The sequence below is a fragment of the Borostomias antarcticus genome (assembly GCF_949987555.1).
Source record: "Borostomias antarcticus genome assembly, chromosome: 31".
Lineage (NCBI taxonomy): Eukaryota > Metazoa > Chordata > Actinopteri > Stomiiformes > Stomiidae > Borostomias > Borostomias antarcticus.
Window position 1 is genome coordinate 5666373 of NC_140264.1, and position 15930 is coordinate 5682302.

Below are 15930 nucleotides of genomic sequence, written 5' to 3' on the forward strand. Positions count from 1 at the left end.
ATAGCTGGCAATCATTCACCCATTCACACACCAATGATGGCAGCTGCCATGCAAGGTGCTAGCCTGCTCACTGGGAACAATTTGGGGTTCAGTGTCTTTGCCCAACCTTAGACATGTGGACAGGAGGAGGCGGGATTCGAACCGCCGACCTTACGACCATCTACCTCCTGAGCCACAGCCGCCCCGCGTGTCTCGTAACGGGATGTTTCCCTCTGCTTTCAAGACTACCAGACAGTCACGACTCTCCTGAGGAAACCATCACTTGACCCCTCTGACGTCAAAAACTACAGACATTCAACATTCAAACACGCTGTCTTTAACCAACTGTGTCCCTATGTCCACCAGAACAACCTCTTGGACCGCCACCGTAGAGGTCCTGCGAGGGCCAGAAATGTGGGCCCAGCCCAGCCCAGGCCCATAGCAATCAGGCCCGGCATTTCTACTCAATACATGGGCTCAGTGACAAGTGTCTTGTGTCCATGGCCATGTAGAAGCTGCACAGTTGTGCGCAATCATACTGGTTTGTTTGCCTCAGTTTTCACCCAAGAAGACGACTCTAGGTTGCCCCATTAACATAAGCTTTGGGTTTAAATCTGAAATATTGACAAATAGACGCTTTTTCCTTTGACTCCAAATCCTCCACCATTGTCTTGTGTGAATCTAGCCTCAGCATACTTTGGCTTTCCTTCGCAAACGTTTTTAAAACTATTTAAAACTTTTTTCAGTTAGCTTTGTGTTTGCCCCAAACGTTGGTTGATTGACCTGCAGCAATTCTGTAAATTATTTTGTCATTGTGTTTCTGCAGGCCAGTCAACCAATCAAAGCTGTGAGACACAATGACGTGGTGTGAGCCGCTAGAAATTGAATTTGGTACAACCCAAGCAGCTCACAGCCTGTGAGACATTCCAAATCACAAAATCACTAAATGTGTCTCACAGCTTGTCTCACAAAGCATAAATGATCCTTTACTGTTCATCTAGTGACTTGGATGGGCTGTACCAAGCACTGGAACTTATGGTCCCATGCCCTGCAGTGACCGCATGATTGATAGCTGAAAAAGTTGTGCCATTTTGTAATGGGTCATTTTTAAATGCACGCCCAAACTATTCACACCAAAACAGATGACTTAAAACAAATAGATGGTTTATCATTTGAACCAAAGGATCCTGACATACTTCAACTCACACATTTCTCATCAGACACCCAGTTGTTTGTAATGTGATGCAAATGTGTGTACTTGTCAATTGTTTGTTTAGATTTTAATTATGTATCTCTTTACCCCCTCAATATTGCATTATAGTCTTCATTGCACCAAGGTGTTCATTGCACTGAATATGCTGATATAATTTGCTGTGTAACATTAGGTAAACATAAGGTAATAATTAAGTAGGCTTTATCCTAATATTTATCTTCCGTTTTCCCCAGATGTCCAGCAGCTCTCTCTCCCAGAGCCCCCACAGATTAAAGAGGAACAGGAGCTGTGGTCCAGTCAGGGGGGAGAGCAGCTTCAACTCCCACCTCTCTACCAAAGTCCAACTGTGGAGAACAATGAAAGAGACTCTTTATCCTCCAACACAACTGAAGAACAAATCAAAATAGAGTCTGATAAAGAGGACTATGGAGCACCAGAACCTGCCAGTGATGCTCAGCCCACTTCAGTGACTCCAGACTGTCCTACAGCTCAGAGTTCAGAAGAGGAGGAGAGAGGAGGGCTGCTTCCTCAACTCAGAACCCGCTGCCTCAGCCTTAAGTCTACCAGAGTTCTGAAATCACCTAGTAAATCAAGCCCCAGTCCCTGGACCAGGCCTATTACCAGTTCCTGCTCTGGAAGTGAGAGTGAAGATGTTTCTTCTGGGGAGGTTGAGGGCAAGACAGCAGAGAAACCATATCAGTGTGAGGAATGTGACAAAGCTTTTAATCAACAGGGTCATTTAGTTAAACATCAAATAATCCACACAGGAGAGAAACCATATCAGTGTGGGGAATGTGACAAAGCTTTTAGTCGCCTGAGTAGTTTAGTTCAACATAGAAGAATCCACACAGGAGAGAAGCCATATCAGTGTGGGGAATGTGACAAAGCTTTTAGTCGCCTGAGCAGTTTAGTTCAACATAGAAGAATCCACACAGGAGAGAAGCCATATCAGTGCCAGGAATGTAACAGGGCTTTTCGTAGAAAGGGTGCATTACTTCGACATAGAAGAATCCACACAGGAGAGAAACCATATCAGTGTGAGGAATGTGACAGAGCTTTTAGTCACCTGAGTAGTTTAGTTCAACATAGAAGAGTCCATACAGGAGAGAAGCCATATCAGTGTGGGATATGTGACAAAGCCTTTTGTCAAAAGAGTCATTTACTTCAACATAGCAAAATCCACACAGGAGAGAAACCATATCAGTGCCAGGAATGTGACAGGGCTTTTCGTAAAAAGGGTACATTACGTCAACATAGAACAATCCACACAGGAGAGAAACCATATCACTGTGAGGAATGTGGCACAGCTTTTAGTCAAAAACGTTCTTTAGTTAAACATCGAAGAATCCACACAGGAGAGAAACCATATCAGTGTGGGGAATGTGGCAAAGCTTTTAGTGAACAGAGTAATTTACTTTTCCATAACAAAATCCACACAGGAGAGAAACCATATCAGTGCCAGGAATGTAGCAGTGCTTTTCGTAAAAAGGCTACATTACTTGAACATAGAAGAATCCACACAGGAGAGAAACTATATCAGTGTGAGGAATGCGACAAAGCTTTCAGTCAAAGTAGTAGTTTAGTTACACATAGAAGAATCCATACAGGAGAGAGACCATATCAGTGCCAGGAATGTGGCAATGCTTTTCGTAAAAAGGGTGAATTAGTTCAACATAGAAGAATCCACACAGGAGAGAAACCATTCAGTGTTAGGAATGTGATGAAGCTTTTAGGCATAAGACTTTGTTAATGAACCATATAAGATTCCACAAAGATAAATAATATAAGTACCAGTAATGTGACATAGATTTTATGCAGGTGTTCATGGTTTGTTATGAAATAACTTTGTTTAAAGATGCAATCACTGCTAAATAAAATACATTTGTATGTTACCAATAAATTCCACTATGACATGGCAGTAAGAGACTTGTGCAGTTTTGTAAACAAATGAATGGCTAAACTACTCCCACCACTCCTTCACTTCACACGCATGGCAAAAGTAGCATGACAAGCTTGGTCAAAAGAAGTGTAGCCTAATCTATGAATGTATTACATTACAGAAGAACAGTTGTGTTCGGCAGAATTTGTGACTAGGTTAAAAAAATGTACAATCATGAATGTGTTACATTACTACTAAAATATTGTAGCGACAGGGCTTTCAAGTGGCATCGTGGCCCAGGTTTCCTAGCAGGTCTGAACTTGTGTTGCGACTTGTTGACAGTGGGTAGAAATAGAATATACCTGTCTCTCCAATGGCCTTCGCAATGACATCACAAAGCTTTTTTCGTTGGTGTCTTTGTAGAGCATGTGCTGGGATCATACAACTCCCTGTATTTTTCCACTTCGAGGATAAACTTGATGTCGTCGATAATCTTCAAAAATGTCACTAATGTGTGTTTGGTCACCTCAACCCCGCCTCACTCTCCCTCTCTCATTTAAATTCAAGGTGCTTTATTGGCTTTGAAAGCTTACAGGCTACATTGTCAAAGCAAGTGTGAATCCTAAACAACTAATACGTAGGCTAGTATATAATTAAAGATATAGGCTACTGAAATCAAATCTTTACTTGGAAATCAGTTACTTACTTTACGTGAAAATCAGTTTGAAAGCCTAGGCCTATTCCAAATTGCCACCTACTTGAGAAATGTGTCTACATTTTATACATAGACGGATCATGAAAAAATGGGGCCCTGGGCCTGGACGTGTAGAGGGGCCCCCTCCCTACCACCTCCCCCCACCCCCCTATAGCCTCCCCCTCCCTACTACCTCCCCCCACCCCCCTATAGCCTCCCCCTCCCTACCACCTCCCCCCACCCCCCTATAGCCTCCCCCTCCCTACCACCTCCCCCCACCCCCCTACAGCCTCCCCCTCCCTACCACCTCCCCCCACCCCCCTAGAGCCTCCACCTCCCTACCACCTCCCCCCACCCCCCTACAGCCTCCCCCTCCCTACCACCTCCCCCCACCTTCCTATAGCCTCCCCCTCCCTACCACCTCCCCCCACCCCCCTATAGCCTCCCCCTCCCTACCACCCCCCCCACCCCCCCCCCCACCACCCTATAGCCTCCACCTCCCTACCACCCCCCCCCACCCCCCTATAGCCTCCGCCGCAACACTGTTGTTCTCAGTTTGTTTTCTTTAAAGGATATGGACACTGAATTTCATGTTTAGCTCTATTCCTGGCTGCCCTGGCATGTATCTGATTATTGCAAAAGAACGACTGATCGTATTACTGAGCGCACGTAAAAACTATTCTCCGATTTTAGCAGCCAGTAGTGGCTACAGTATAGGGACTTAGCCACTACAGTAGGCTTAATTATTCTTAATCATAAAGCTAGAGTGTGTGTGAGCGAGAGAGATAGAGAGAGAGACAGGCTCGGAGTGGAGACGTGGAGTGCGTGACAAGTAGTTCTGCGTCTAGGATACGAAATGAATAAAATACAAATAAAAGTATTTCCTCTGTATTATAGCTAAATTAATCTGTGTTTGATTAGCAATACCATTGCGAGGGAAGAGCTGTAACCATGTTAACAAACTGTATTTCCAAGACGGATTAATTGAGTGCCGTAATACGTGTAATAGACGTAGCTTGACCGCATTATATTTAGGGGACACAATCTGTATTTGCCTCTATTGAAAATGGAGAGAAAACGAATTTGGGTGCATGTCTTTTGTATAGAGTGTTGTAGTGTATTGACTACGCGGACGATAAACCTACCAATATTAATCACATATTCTGATTCCCTTGAAATATAAAGTATAAGCCTATAGGGCTTGGTAAAATGTAGTCCCAGACACGACCATCTTGTTTCTACACAGGTGTATCTATTTGTCTGATTGCATAGGATTCTATGCAGTAGAGCCAATCAGACAAATAGACTACAACACCTGTGTAGAAACAAGATGGTCGTGTCTGGGACTACATTTTCCCAAGCCTTATTACCAGAGCTTGCATATTGTTAGGAAAAGTACAATTGTTTTGAATTGAATTGAAACCTTTATTGCCCCAGAAGGGAATTTGTTTAGCACACGTCAAGCATACAGAAAACATTAAAATGTACGCCCATCACCAATGTCACCAACCACTATCATCGTCATCTCCGTGACCTTTATTTTGAAATTCCTTGAAAGAAAGCTACCCGACTATCTTCGCGAGGCTCACACTCACTGCTACTGAGAAAATAGGCCTTTTCTAATTTTAAATTGTAAAATGTCCAAATTACAACTATTCCGCGACATTATCACGAGCGATATGCCGCAGAAGATATTTGGATAGTATGAAAACCGCGCTCAGAGTGCCAAGAATAAATCTGTCGTTCCAATGAGAAAATCGGGCAACTATAAACAAAGATGGACGATCAACCCCAGACCAAGCTACATCGAACAGGTTCTGTATTTATACCCTCACCTGTGGTTGGAGTCACTGTTTCATGTTCTGAATTGGATTGGCCCATTATTCTCTATAACATTTAGTTTATAGCTACTATCCAAGTGTGTACTTTATTGTTGGCTAGCTAGGATAGCATTCCCCCTGCATCCGCCATCTTGAATTATCAGCTCTATTTTCACCAGTCTGGAACTATGACCATGAATCTGCTGTGATTATGTCGCAATCAAAGCTCGACTTCGACTTTATTGAGATGGAAAGTGCCTGTTTTTGTAGACATGCTTATTCTTACTGTGCTTGTTCATGTTAGCCTACTGCGTGGAGTCGTGGACTAGCTATAACTGGCTATAACTGGCTATCTTCAGCTCCAGACATAATGGTTAAAGGAGTAGTAAAGGGAAAATGCATGTTTAGCCCTGTTTTAAGGTTACTTATAATCCAATGGTTCAGATCAAAACGTTGACAAAGCTAGCATTTTCGAGAAAGTTGATAATTGCTCTACCACCGTTTTGGTCATACAATGGATGTGGATGGGCATCTTGAAAAATTATTAAAAAACATGTAAACTCATTTAAAAGACAAGAAGCTCACCTAGGTGTTGGCGTACTGACATATAATTCGCCATAAAGTAAGATTCTAGTTCATCTGGAAAGGCTTTTTTAAATATATAGCATATAACTATTATATATTATAATATTATTATATATATATAACTATTTAGTCGCAGCACATGCATTTTCCCTTTACTACTCCTTTAACCAGGGCCCAGTATTTCAAAAATATTTAATCCGGATCAGAATGGTCTGGATAGGATTAAATCTCAAAATTGGGTATTTCAAACCAGGATGTGATCCTGATCCTAGTGAAATTGGGATATGGATCTGGTAATCCAATCCTACTCAGAATCCTGATCAAATGCTGTTTTGGGGTATTTCAAAATTCCAAGGTGGAGATTAGGATCGTTTTTAAAATAAAGATCAGGATTATCCTGATAAAAATCCATAAAAAAGGCTGCTGATTTACAATAGAACCAAATATTGGCATCCGGGTTGCTTCGGCATGTAGGGACACTACCTAGACTCTCTGTGCAAGTATGACGTAAAAACAAGCAGCAGGTAGAAAATGACAAAGTATTAACTTGGAACTCCCTCTTTCAGGGTAGGTGTTTTTTGCACCTTTTTTTACCTGTGTGGTGAATCACTTCTTGGATACATTTAATGACTTTTGCAGTAAAGTAAAACTTCTGACAATCAATTTCATGAAGAGAATATCGTAAAGATATGAAAAAGGTTTTGTTCTACTCCGGGTAGAGGTATTTCAAAAACTAAGGCTCTTTTTGAGGGTTTGTTTACTTTAGTTTAATTTATTTAGTCCTTTCAGGTAATTCATCTTTACAGTCAGTGCATAAACGTCAAAGTGCAGTAAAGACAACAAGTGCAATAGAAACATCAAACAGTTACATGCCATGACATAACATTACATTACACACTACAGGACATACAGGCACACCGTCGGCTGGACCATAGACAGATGATATTCATGTATTTAGGGCACGAATAGCAGCAGGAATTGTTCCTGCACTATGAATGTTAATCACAAATAAAAGGAGAACTGGTACATTTTAATGTATCTGGATGAGTGACAATAAAACCTCCATGAGATGGTATATTGTCTGTACTTTTCCAGAATGACTGAAAGAGAGGGTAAGTGGGGAGGCGGGGGTGTAGGAGTACAAAGAATAAACAAACTATTTTTTAAGGGTAAGGGGAGGTTGAGAGCATAACACAGAACATAGCATTGGCACTGTTGGAAAAAGACAAGTTACAGTGTTCATATAACATGTACATTGTGTTCAGGAATGTGTTCAGGAATGCCCAGCTGTCCTCTTTGAAAGCTTCCATCCTGTTGGTATCTCATCGTACTGGAAACCAGCAGGTTGATAGCTCCCAGATAGGACAGCTGGGCACGCCTGCATTTGTGAGATGTGAGAATGTCCATGTAAACAGTGGTGAAGGTTCAAGGGAGAAACTCCATCATTGCACCTATACTACCTATACTATGACGGTTATGCTTAACAATGAGTCACACTCCAGTGAGGCCTCCTGTCTCCTATCACCAAGCTGTCAGTCAGGAATCAGACGAAACAACACTACACACCTACAGTATAAGGGACAACTACTACAAACCTAAACTACCTATAATGAACTAATTCTAACTTCATTTTCATAATTATAACTGTGGTGGATATTTGAAAACAGACACTGGCTACTTCGTCCTCCACCTTCATAATGTACTGGCTGTTTTTAAAAAACAAACCCTTCTCTGAATTGTATTTCCCTGATTTTCTTTCAGACATGCCAGATGTCCAGCAGCTCTCTCTCCCAGAGTCCACACAGATTAAAGAGGAACTGGAGCTGTGGACCAGTCAGGGGGGAGAGCAGCCTCAACTGCTTCAACCTCTTGACCAAAGTCCAACTGTGGAGAACAGAGAAAGACACTCTTTATCCATCAACACAATTCAAGAAAAAACCAAAGCAGAATATGTGAAGAAATCACCTATAAAATCAAGGAGAACATGTTCCAGCCTCAGGACCAAGACAAGCACCTGGACCAGGCCTGTTACCGGTTCCTACTCTGGGAGTGAGAGTGAAGATATTTCTTCTGGGGAGGCTGAGAGCAAGACAACAGAGAAACCATATCAGTGTGAGGAATGTGGCAAAGCTTTTAGTGAAACGGGTGGTTTAGTTAAACATAGAATAATCCACACAGATAAACCATATCACTGCCAGGTATGTAACAAAGTTTTTTGTGACAAGGGTAAATTACTTTCTCATAGAAGAATCCACACAGGAGAGAAACCATATCAGTGTGAGGACTGTGGCAAAACATTTTGTCGTCAGGGTGTATTAGTTAGCCATAGAAGAATTCACACAGGAGAGAAACCATATCATTGCCAGGTATGCAGCAAAGCTTTTAGTGAAAAGAGTAAATTACTTCTACACGGAAGAATCCACACAGGAGAGAAACCATATCAGTGTCTGGTATGTAAGAAAGCTTTCAGAGAAAAGGGTAAATTACTTCTACATGGAAGAATTCACACAGGCGAGAAGCCATATCATTGCCAGGTATGTAACAAAGCTTTTAGTGTAAAGCATACTTTAGTTAGACACAGGAGAATCCACACAGGAGAGAAACCATATCAGTGTGAAGACTGTGATAAAGCTTTTGCTCTAAAGACCAATTTAGTTAAACATAGAAGAATCCACACAGGAGAGAAACAATATCAGTGTCGGGAATGTGACAACGCTTTTTGTAAAAAGGGTGAATTAGTTAAACATAGAAGAATCCACACAAGAGAGAAACCTAGAAGAATCCACACAGGAGAGAAACCATATCAGTGTGAGGACTGTGACAAAGCATATTGGTATAAAAGTGATTTAGTTGTCCATAGAAGACTTCACACAGAAGAGAAACCATATAAGTGTGAGGAATGTGACAAAGCTTTTAGTGATCAGAGTTGTTTAGTTCAACATAGAAGAATCCACACAGGAGAGAAACCATATCAGTGTGAGGAATGTTACAAAGTTTTTAGTCAAAGGAGTAGTTTAGTTAAACATACAAGAATCCATACAGGAGAGAAACCATATCAGTGTGAGAAATGTGACAACGCTTTTAGGTATACAAGGGATTTAGTTGTTCACAGAAGAAGCCACACAGGAGAGAAACCATATCAGTGCCAGGAATGTGACAAAGCTTATAGTCGTAAGTCTACTTTAATGAACCATATTAGATTCCACAAAAGAGATAAATGATATCGGTGCCGGAAATGTGACAAAGATTTTATTCAGGCATGCTTTTCTTATTATTGATTTATTTTTATCTCTGAGAGAAAAAAAACAACAACCATGGAAGAATGTCTCTTTCTTCTGGACCACATATTGTACTTTTGAACACTATCACATTGCCTATCCACCCACTGTATTGACTGGTGGTGTGACTGCATGTAAAAACAAAATGCAATATATATATAAAATATATATATAATATAAAATACTGTTTTTTTCTTTCTTTTTTTACACACAAGGCAGTTGCTTGCTTATTCCGGTGGTTCTCTGGTTTAACAAAACCTTTTTCTCCTATTTCCCCTTACTCTTTTTTTTTTTAATCTCATATTTGACGTTACTCTTGCATCGAATGGCCGAATTATCTTGCCTTTTATTTTTTTAGCAGTGTATTTTTGCACTGCTCACATTAAAAGTTAGATCAATATTTTAGGATTAGTATCTATTTTATTCTGCATATATACTCAGTTAGCAATATTATTTTTTATTTACTACTACTTAAGAAATGGTTGAGTATTACATGTTGTTTTTACTCTGTTGAATGGTGTGCTACTGTACATGTATGTTTAAATTTGAAATCATGTTCAATAAAGTAGAGAACCAAAATACAGTCTTGTTTGAATTTGTGATGGGGCATTTAGAGTGGGAATTAGTTGTTCTTTGTGGCACTTAACTGTTTTTGTTTGTTTGTTTATTTGCTGTTTTTTGAACTGAGTGTGTTTCTCTTGGCTTGGCCATACTTTTTATGTAAATTCTGCTATTCCGTTTTTAACATCAGCTATGTTCTCTGCCTGAAGAGACGTTTTAATGCATCTGAATACATTCATACTGCAGTTTCCAGTCTTCAGACTCCACCACCTGTCATGGCCAGCAGGTGGAGCTGTGGGCCTTGTGATTGGCCTGAGGTTGCCTTGAGGAGCGGACAACGGATCGGAGGCCGATTGGAGTAATTCTTGAGGTTCATCGTGAGGTCTATCTATTATTCAACATTCTTGAATCTTGAATAAGGGACAAGAAGAGGAGTTGAGAAAGGAGACAGGAGAGAAGGAGTCTATGGAGGATGAGGATCTAGGTTCCAGTAGTCCAGCCTCCCAGTCAGACAGTAGTCTAGCCCTCCAGAAATGGTAGTCTCTTCCAGTAGTCTAGCCCCCCAGTCAGGCTACGCATCCTCGCTCTCCCTCAACTTTCTTGCTCTCACCGAGACCTGGATCACACCAGAGAACACTGCCACACCCAGACACGGATCACACCAGAGAACACTGCCACACCCAGACCTGGATCACACCAGAGAACACTGCCACTCACTACCACCAGCTTGCCTCATAGCTTACCTGTGCTATTAACTACAATGAGTAGATGTCTTTGACCACTGGGTGTCAGGAAGGGGTTAATGGGTCAGGATATAAGCATGTGGTTTTGGTAGAAGGAACACAGTCAGTTAGATGACTTCTCCCATGCATATGGTCAGCAACATTCCACCCATTTTAAATCATACATGCCACACCCGCAGCTCTGTCAGATGTGTACTCCTTCTCCCACACTCCCAGAGCTGTGAGGCGTGGTGGTGGTACTGGCCTGCTTATTTCCCCCAAATTTACATTTTCTCTGTTCCACAGTTTTCCCTGCCCTCCCACACATAGCTGGGTGCATGGCTGACATCTCAGAGTGGATGGCGACACATCACCTCAAGCTCAACCTGGACAGCACTGAGCTGCTGTTCCTCCCGGGGAAGGGCTGCTCACTCTGGGTCATGGCGATGAAGACACGGTGGTGATGCTGACTCGGACTGCCAGGTCACACACATCAGTACTCTATAGTATACTGTGACCTCTGTAATATCCTGGTTACTTTACATACTGGTATTACTAATATAAATGATCAGGCGGAGAGATAGGTTTCAGTCATACGTTTATACTTCGTCTCTCTACTTTGCATTCTCGCATGACAACCGAACTTGGTGGTACGACAGACAACAACCTCCCATGACATCACTCAGCCAATCACAACGGTCTCTTACTGCCATGCCATAGTGGAATTTATTTGTAAAATAAAAATGCAGTTTATTTAACAGTGATTGCAGTTTCAAACAAAGTTATTTCATGACAAACCAAGAACATCTACATACAATCTTTGTCACATTTCTGGCACTGATATTTCTTTCCTTTGTGGAATCTTATATGGTTCATTAACAAATGTCATAGTTGTGTTACGACTAAAAGCTTTGTCACATTCCTCACATTGAAATGGTTTCTCTCCTGTGTGGGATTCTTCTATGTTGAAGAATTCATCCTTTCTGCAAAAAGCCCTGCTACATTCCTGGCACTGATATGGTTTCTCTCCTGTGTGGATTCTTCTATTTAACCAAACTACTCATATTACCATACACTTTGTCACATTCCTACCCCTGATATTGTTTCTCTCCTGTGTGAATTTTGCTATGTTGAATTAAAGTACTCTTTTGACTAAAGGCTTTGTCACATTCCCCACACTGATATGGTCTCTCTTCTGTGTGGATTCTTCTATGCTTAACTAAATTACTACTTATACTAAAAGCTTTGTCACATTCCTCACATTGATATGGTTTCTCTCCTGTGTGGATTCTTCTGTGTTGAAGTAATTCACTCTTTTTACAAAACGCCCTGCTGCATTCCTGGCACTGATATGGTTTCTCTCCTGTGTGGATTCTTCTATGCACAACTAAATCACCTTTTTGAACAAAAGCCTTGTCACATTCCTCACACTGATATGGTTTCTCTCCTGTGTGGATTCTTCTATGTTGAAGTAATGCATTCTTTGTACGAAAAGGCCTGTTACATTCCTGGCACTGATATGGTTTCTCTCCTATGTGTATCCTTCTATGTTTAACTAAACTACGACTACGACGATACACTTTGTCACATTCCTCACATTGAAATGGTTTCTCTCCTGTGTGGAATTTTCTATGCTGAACTAGATTAGTACTTTGACTAAAAGTTTTGTGACATTCCTCACACTGATATGGTTTCTCTCCTGTGTGGATCCTTCTATGTTTAACTAAACTACTACTACGACTATACACTTTGTCACATTCCTCACATTGAAATAGTTTCTCTCCTGTGTGGATTTTTCTATGCTGAACTAAATTAGTACTTTGACTAAAAGTTTTGCCACATTCCTCACACTGATATGGTTTCTCTCCTGTGTGGATTCTTCTGTGTTTAAGTAATACACTATTCACACGAAAAGCTCTGCTACAGTCCTGGCACTGATATGGTTTCTCTCCTGTGTGGATTTTGCTATGGTAAAGTAAATGACCCTGTTGACTAAAGGCTTTGTCACATTCCCCACACTGATATGGTCTCTCTCCGGTGTGGATTCTTTGATGTCTAACTAAACAATACTTTTGACTAAAAGCCTTGTCACATTCCTCACACTGATATGGTTTCTCTCCTGTGTGGATTCTTCTACGTTTAACTAATGTACCCTTTTCATGAAAAGCTTTGTCACATTCCTCACACTGATATGGTTTCTCTGCTGTCTTGCCCTCAGTCTTCCCAGAAAAAACATCTTCACTCTCACTTCCAGAGTGGGATCTGGTAATAGGCCTGGTCCAGGGACTGAGGATGGTCTTGGTCCCGAGGCTTGATTTACTAGGTGATTGCAGCACTATGGTAGACTGACGCCTGAGGCAGCAGGTCGTCAGTTGAGGAAGCAGCCCTCCTCTCTCCTCCTCTTCTGAACTCTGAGCTGTAGGACAGTCTGGAGTCACTGAAGTGGGCTGAGCATCACTGGCAGGTTCTGGTGCTCCATAGTCCTCTTTATCAGACTCTATTTTGATTTGTTTTTCAGTTGTGTTGGAGGATAAAGAGTCTCTTTCACTCTCTTCCACAGCTGGACTTTGGTAGAGAGATGGGCGATGAAATTGCTCTCCCCTCTGACTGGACCACAGCTCCTGTTCCCCTTTAATCTGTGGGGAATCAGGGATAGAGAACTGCAGGATATCTGCCCCCTCCTGACTGAACCACAACTCCTGTTCCCCTTTAATCTGTGGGGGCTCTGGGAGAGAGATCTGCAGGACATCTGGGGGAAAACGGAAGATAAATATTAGGATAAAGCCTGCTTCATTATTACCTTATGTTTACCTAATGTTACATGCCAAATTATATCAGCAGATTCGGTGCAATGAACACCTTGCTGCAATACACACTATAATGCAATATTGAGGGGGTAAAATGAGATACATAATTAAAATTTAAACAAACAATTGACAAGTAAACACATTTGCATCACACTACAAACAACTGGGTGTCTGATGTCAAATGTGTGAGTTGAAGAATGTCAGGATCCTTTGGTTCAAATGATAAACCATCTGTTTGTTTTATGTCATCTGTTTTGGTGTGAATAGTTTGGGCGTGCATTTCAAATGACCCATTACAAAATGGCACACCTTTTTCAGCTATCAATCATGCGGTCACTGCAGGGCATTGGACCATAAGTTCCAGTGCTTGGTACAGCCCATCCAAGTCACTAGATGAACAGTAAAGGATCATTTATGCTTTGTGAGACAAGCTGAGAGACACATTTAGTGATTTAGTGATTTGGAATGTCTCACAGGCTGTGAGCTGCTTGGGTTGTACCAAATTAAATTTCTAGCGGCTCACACCACGTCATTGTGTCTCACAGCTTTGATTGGTTGACTGGCCTGCAGAAACACAACAACAAAATAATTTACAGAATAGCTGCAGGTCAATCAACCAACGTTTGGGGCAAACACAAAGCTAACTGAAAAAAGTTTTAAACTTTTAAAAACGTTTGCGAAGGAAAGCCAAAGTATGCTGAGGCTAGATTCACACAAGACAATGGTGGAGGATTTGGAGTCAAAGGAAAAAGCGTCTATTTGTCAATATTTCAGATTTAAACCCAAAGCTGATGTTAATGGGGCAACCTAGTCGTCTTCTTGGGTGAAAACTGAGGCAAACAAACCAGTATGATTGCGCACAACTGTGCAGCTTCTACATGGCCATGGACACAAGACACTTGTCACTGAGCCCATCTATTGAGTAGAAATGCCGGGCCTGATTGCTATGGGCCTGGGCTGGGCTGGGGACGACATTTCCGGCCCTCGCAGGACCTCTACGGTGGCGTCCAAGAGGTTGTTCTGGTGGACATAGGGACACAGTTGGTTAAAGACAGCGTGTTTGAATGTTGAATGTCTGTAGTTTTTGACGTCAGAGGGGTCAAGTGATGGTTTCCTCAGGAGAGTCGTGACTGTCTGGTAGTCTTGAAAGCAGAGGGAAACATCCCGTTACGAGAGACGCGGGGCGGCTGTGGCTCAGGAGGTAGATGGTCGTAAGGTCGGCGGTTCGAATCCCGCCTCCTCCTGTCCACATGTCTAAGGTTGGGCAAAGACACTGAACCCCAAATTGTTCCCAGTGAGCAGGCTAGCACCTTGCATGGCAGCTGCCATCATTGGTGTGTGAATGGGTGAATGATAGCCAGCTATATTGCTATTGAATAGCTAAGTAGCTAGCAACAGCTAGTTAGCAAGTAGCCTACATAGCTTCAACAATCACACCAACGCCCGTCATGTCTACAAAAACGTGTTACTGGCAATTTCCAACACTATGAATTAAGTAAAGTATTGAATTGCGAAATAATCACAGCAGATTCATGGTGATAGTTCCAGACTAGTGAACAATAAATATGATGATAGTTCTAATGAACAGAGCAGCCGTATGCAATTCAATATGGAGGCTCCAGGAGGAACTAGCCTATCCTAGCCTAGCTAGCACTAGACAACAGATACGTACCAACTAGGACTGCTAGCTTAGTTATAGAGAATATGGGAAAACTGAATTCAGAACATGAAACAGTGACTCTTGACCACAGTAGATGAGTATAAATATAGAACCTATTCTCTGTAGCTTGATCTCGGGTTGATTGTCCATCATTCTTTGCAGTTGCGCGATTTTCTCCTTGGATCGACAGATTTCTTCTTGGCACTCTGAAAGCGTTTCTTCATACTGCCCACATATCTCCACAGCTGCCGCTGATAAACGCTGGTTCACAAAATCGACGAAGCGCTGTAGTTTGGACATTTTTACAGTTTAAAATGAGGGAAGGCCTAATTTGCACTACGCTAGCTACAGCAGTGAGCGTGAGCCTCACGAACGTCATGTCCGGTAGCGTTCTTACAAGGAATTTCAAAATAAAGGTCACGCAAACACAATTGTACTTTTTCCTATTTAACATACAGTACATGTAAAATACGCATACTGTAGTTAGTAGTAGGCTAACACTTTCAGTCCAAAGGGAATCCGAATATGTGATTAACATTGGTAGGTTTATCGTCCACGTAAGTGTGGTAGCCAATACACTACAACACTCCATACAAAAGACATGGCCCCAAATTAGGCTTTTCTACATTTTCAATAAAGATTTGAAAAGAAAAAGAGGCAAAAGTTCCTCACATTTCCAGTTTTTTAAAGGAAACAAACTGAGAACAACAGTGTTGCGGCGGAGGCTATAGG

General features: G+C 41.8%; 2 protein-coding genes across 2 annotated transcripts; one reads left to right on the forward strand and one right to left on the reverse strand.

The window, feature by feature from the left end:
• Positions 1–5420: 5420 nt before the first annotated feature.
• On the forward strand, positions 5421–9709 carry LOC311327302 (uncharacterized protein). Its single transcript, XM_084460337.1, has 2 exons — positions 5421–5579; positions 7932–9709. The coding sequence occupies exons 1-2, from the start codon at positions 5543–5545 to the stop codon at positions 9389–9391; spliced, it is 1497 nt and encodes a 498-aa protein (XP_084316463.1). The 5' UTR covers positions 5421–5542; the 3' UTR covers positions 9392–9709.
• A 2084-nt stretch (positions 9710–11793) lies between these two features.
• On the reverse strand, positions 11794–14988 carry LOC311327250 (uncharacterized protein; the record flags this gene model as incomplete). The annotated part of the gene is made up of 2 exons (XM_084460284.1): positions 11794–13480; positions 14976–14988. The coding sequence occupies 2 exons, from the start codon at positions 14986–14988 to the stop codon at positions 11820–11822; spliced, it is 1674 nt and encodes a 557-aa protein (XP_084316410.1). The 3' UTR covers positions 11794–11819.
• Positions 14989–15930: the final 942 nt, after the last annotated feature.

Excerpts from the sequence above, each read along its gene's own strand:
- LOC311327302 (XM_084460337.1), top strand. The coding sequence starts at position 5,543 with ATGGACGATCAACCCCAGACCAAGCTACATCGAACAG. Across the intron at positions 5,580-7,931 it reads GACCAAGCTACATCGAACAG|ACATGCCAGATGTCCAGCAG; the intron begins GTTCTGTATTTA and ends ATTTTCTTTCAG.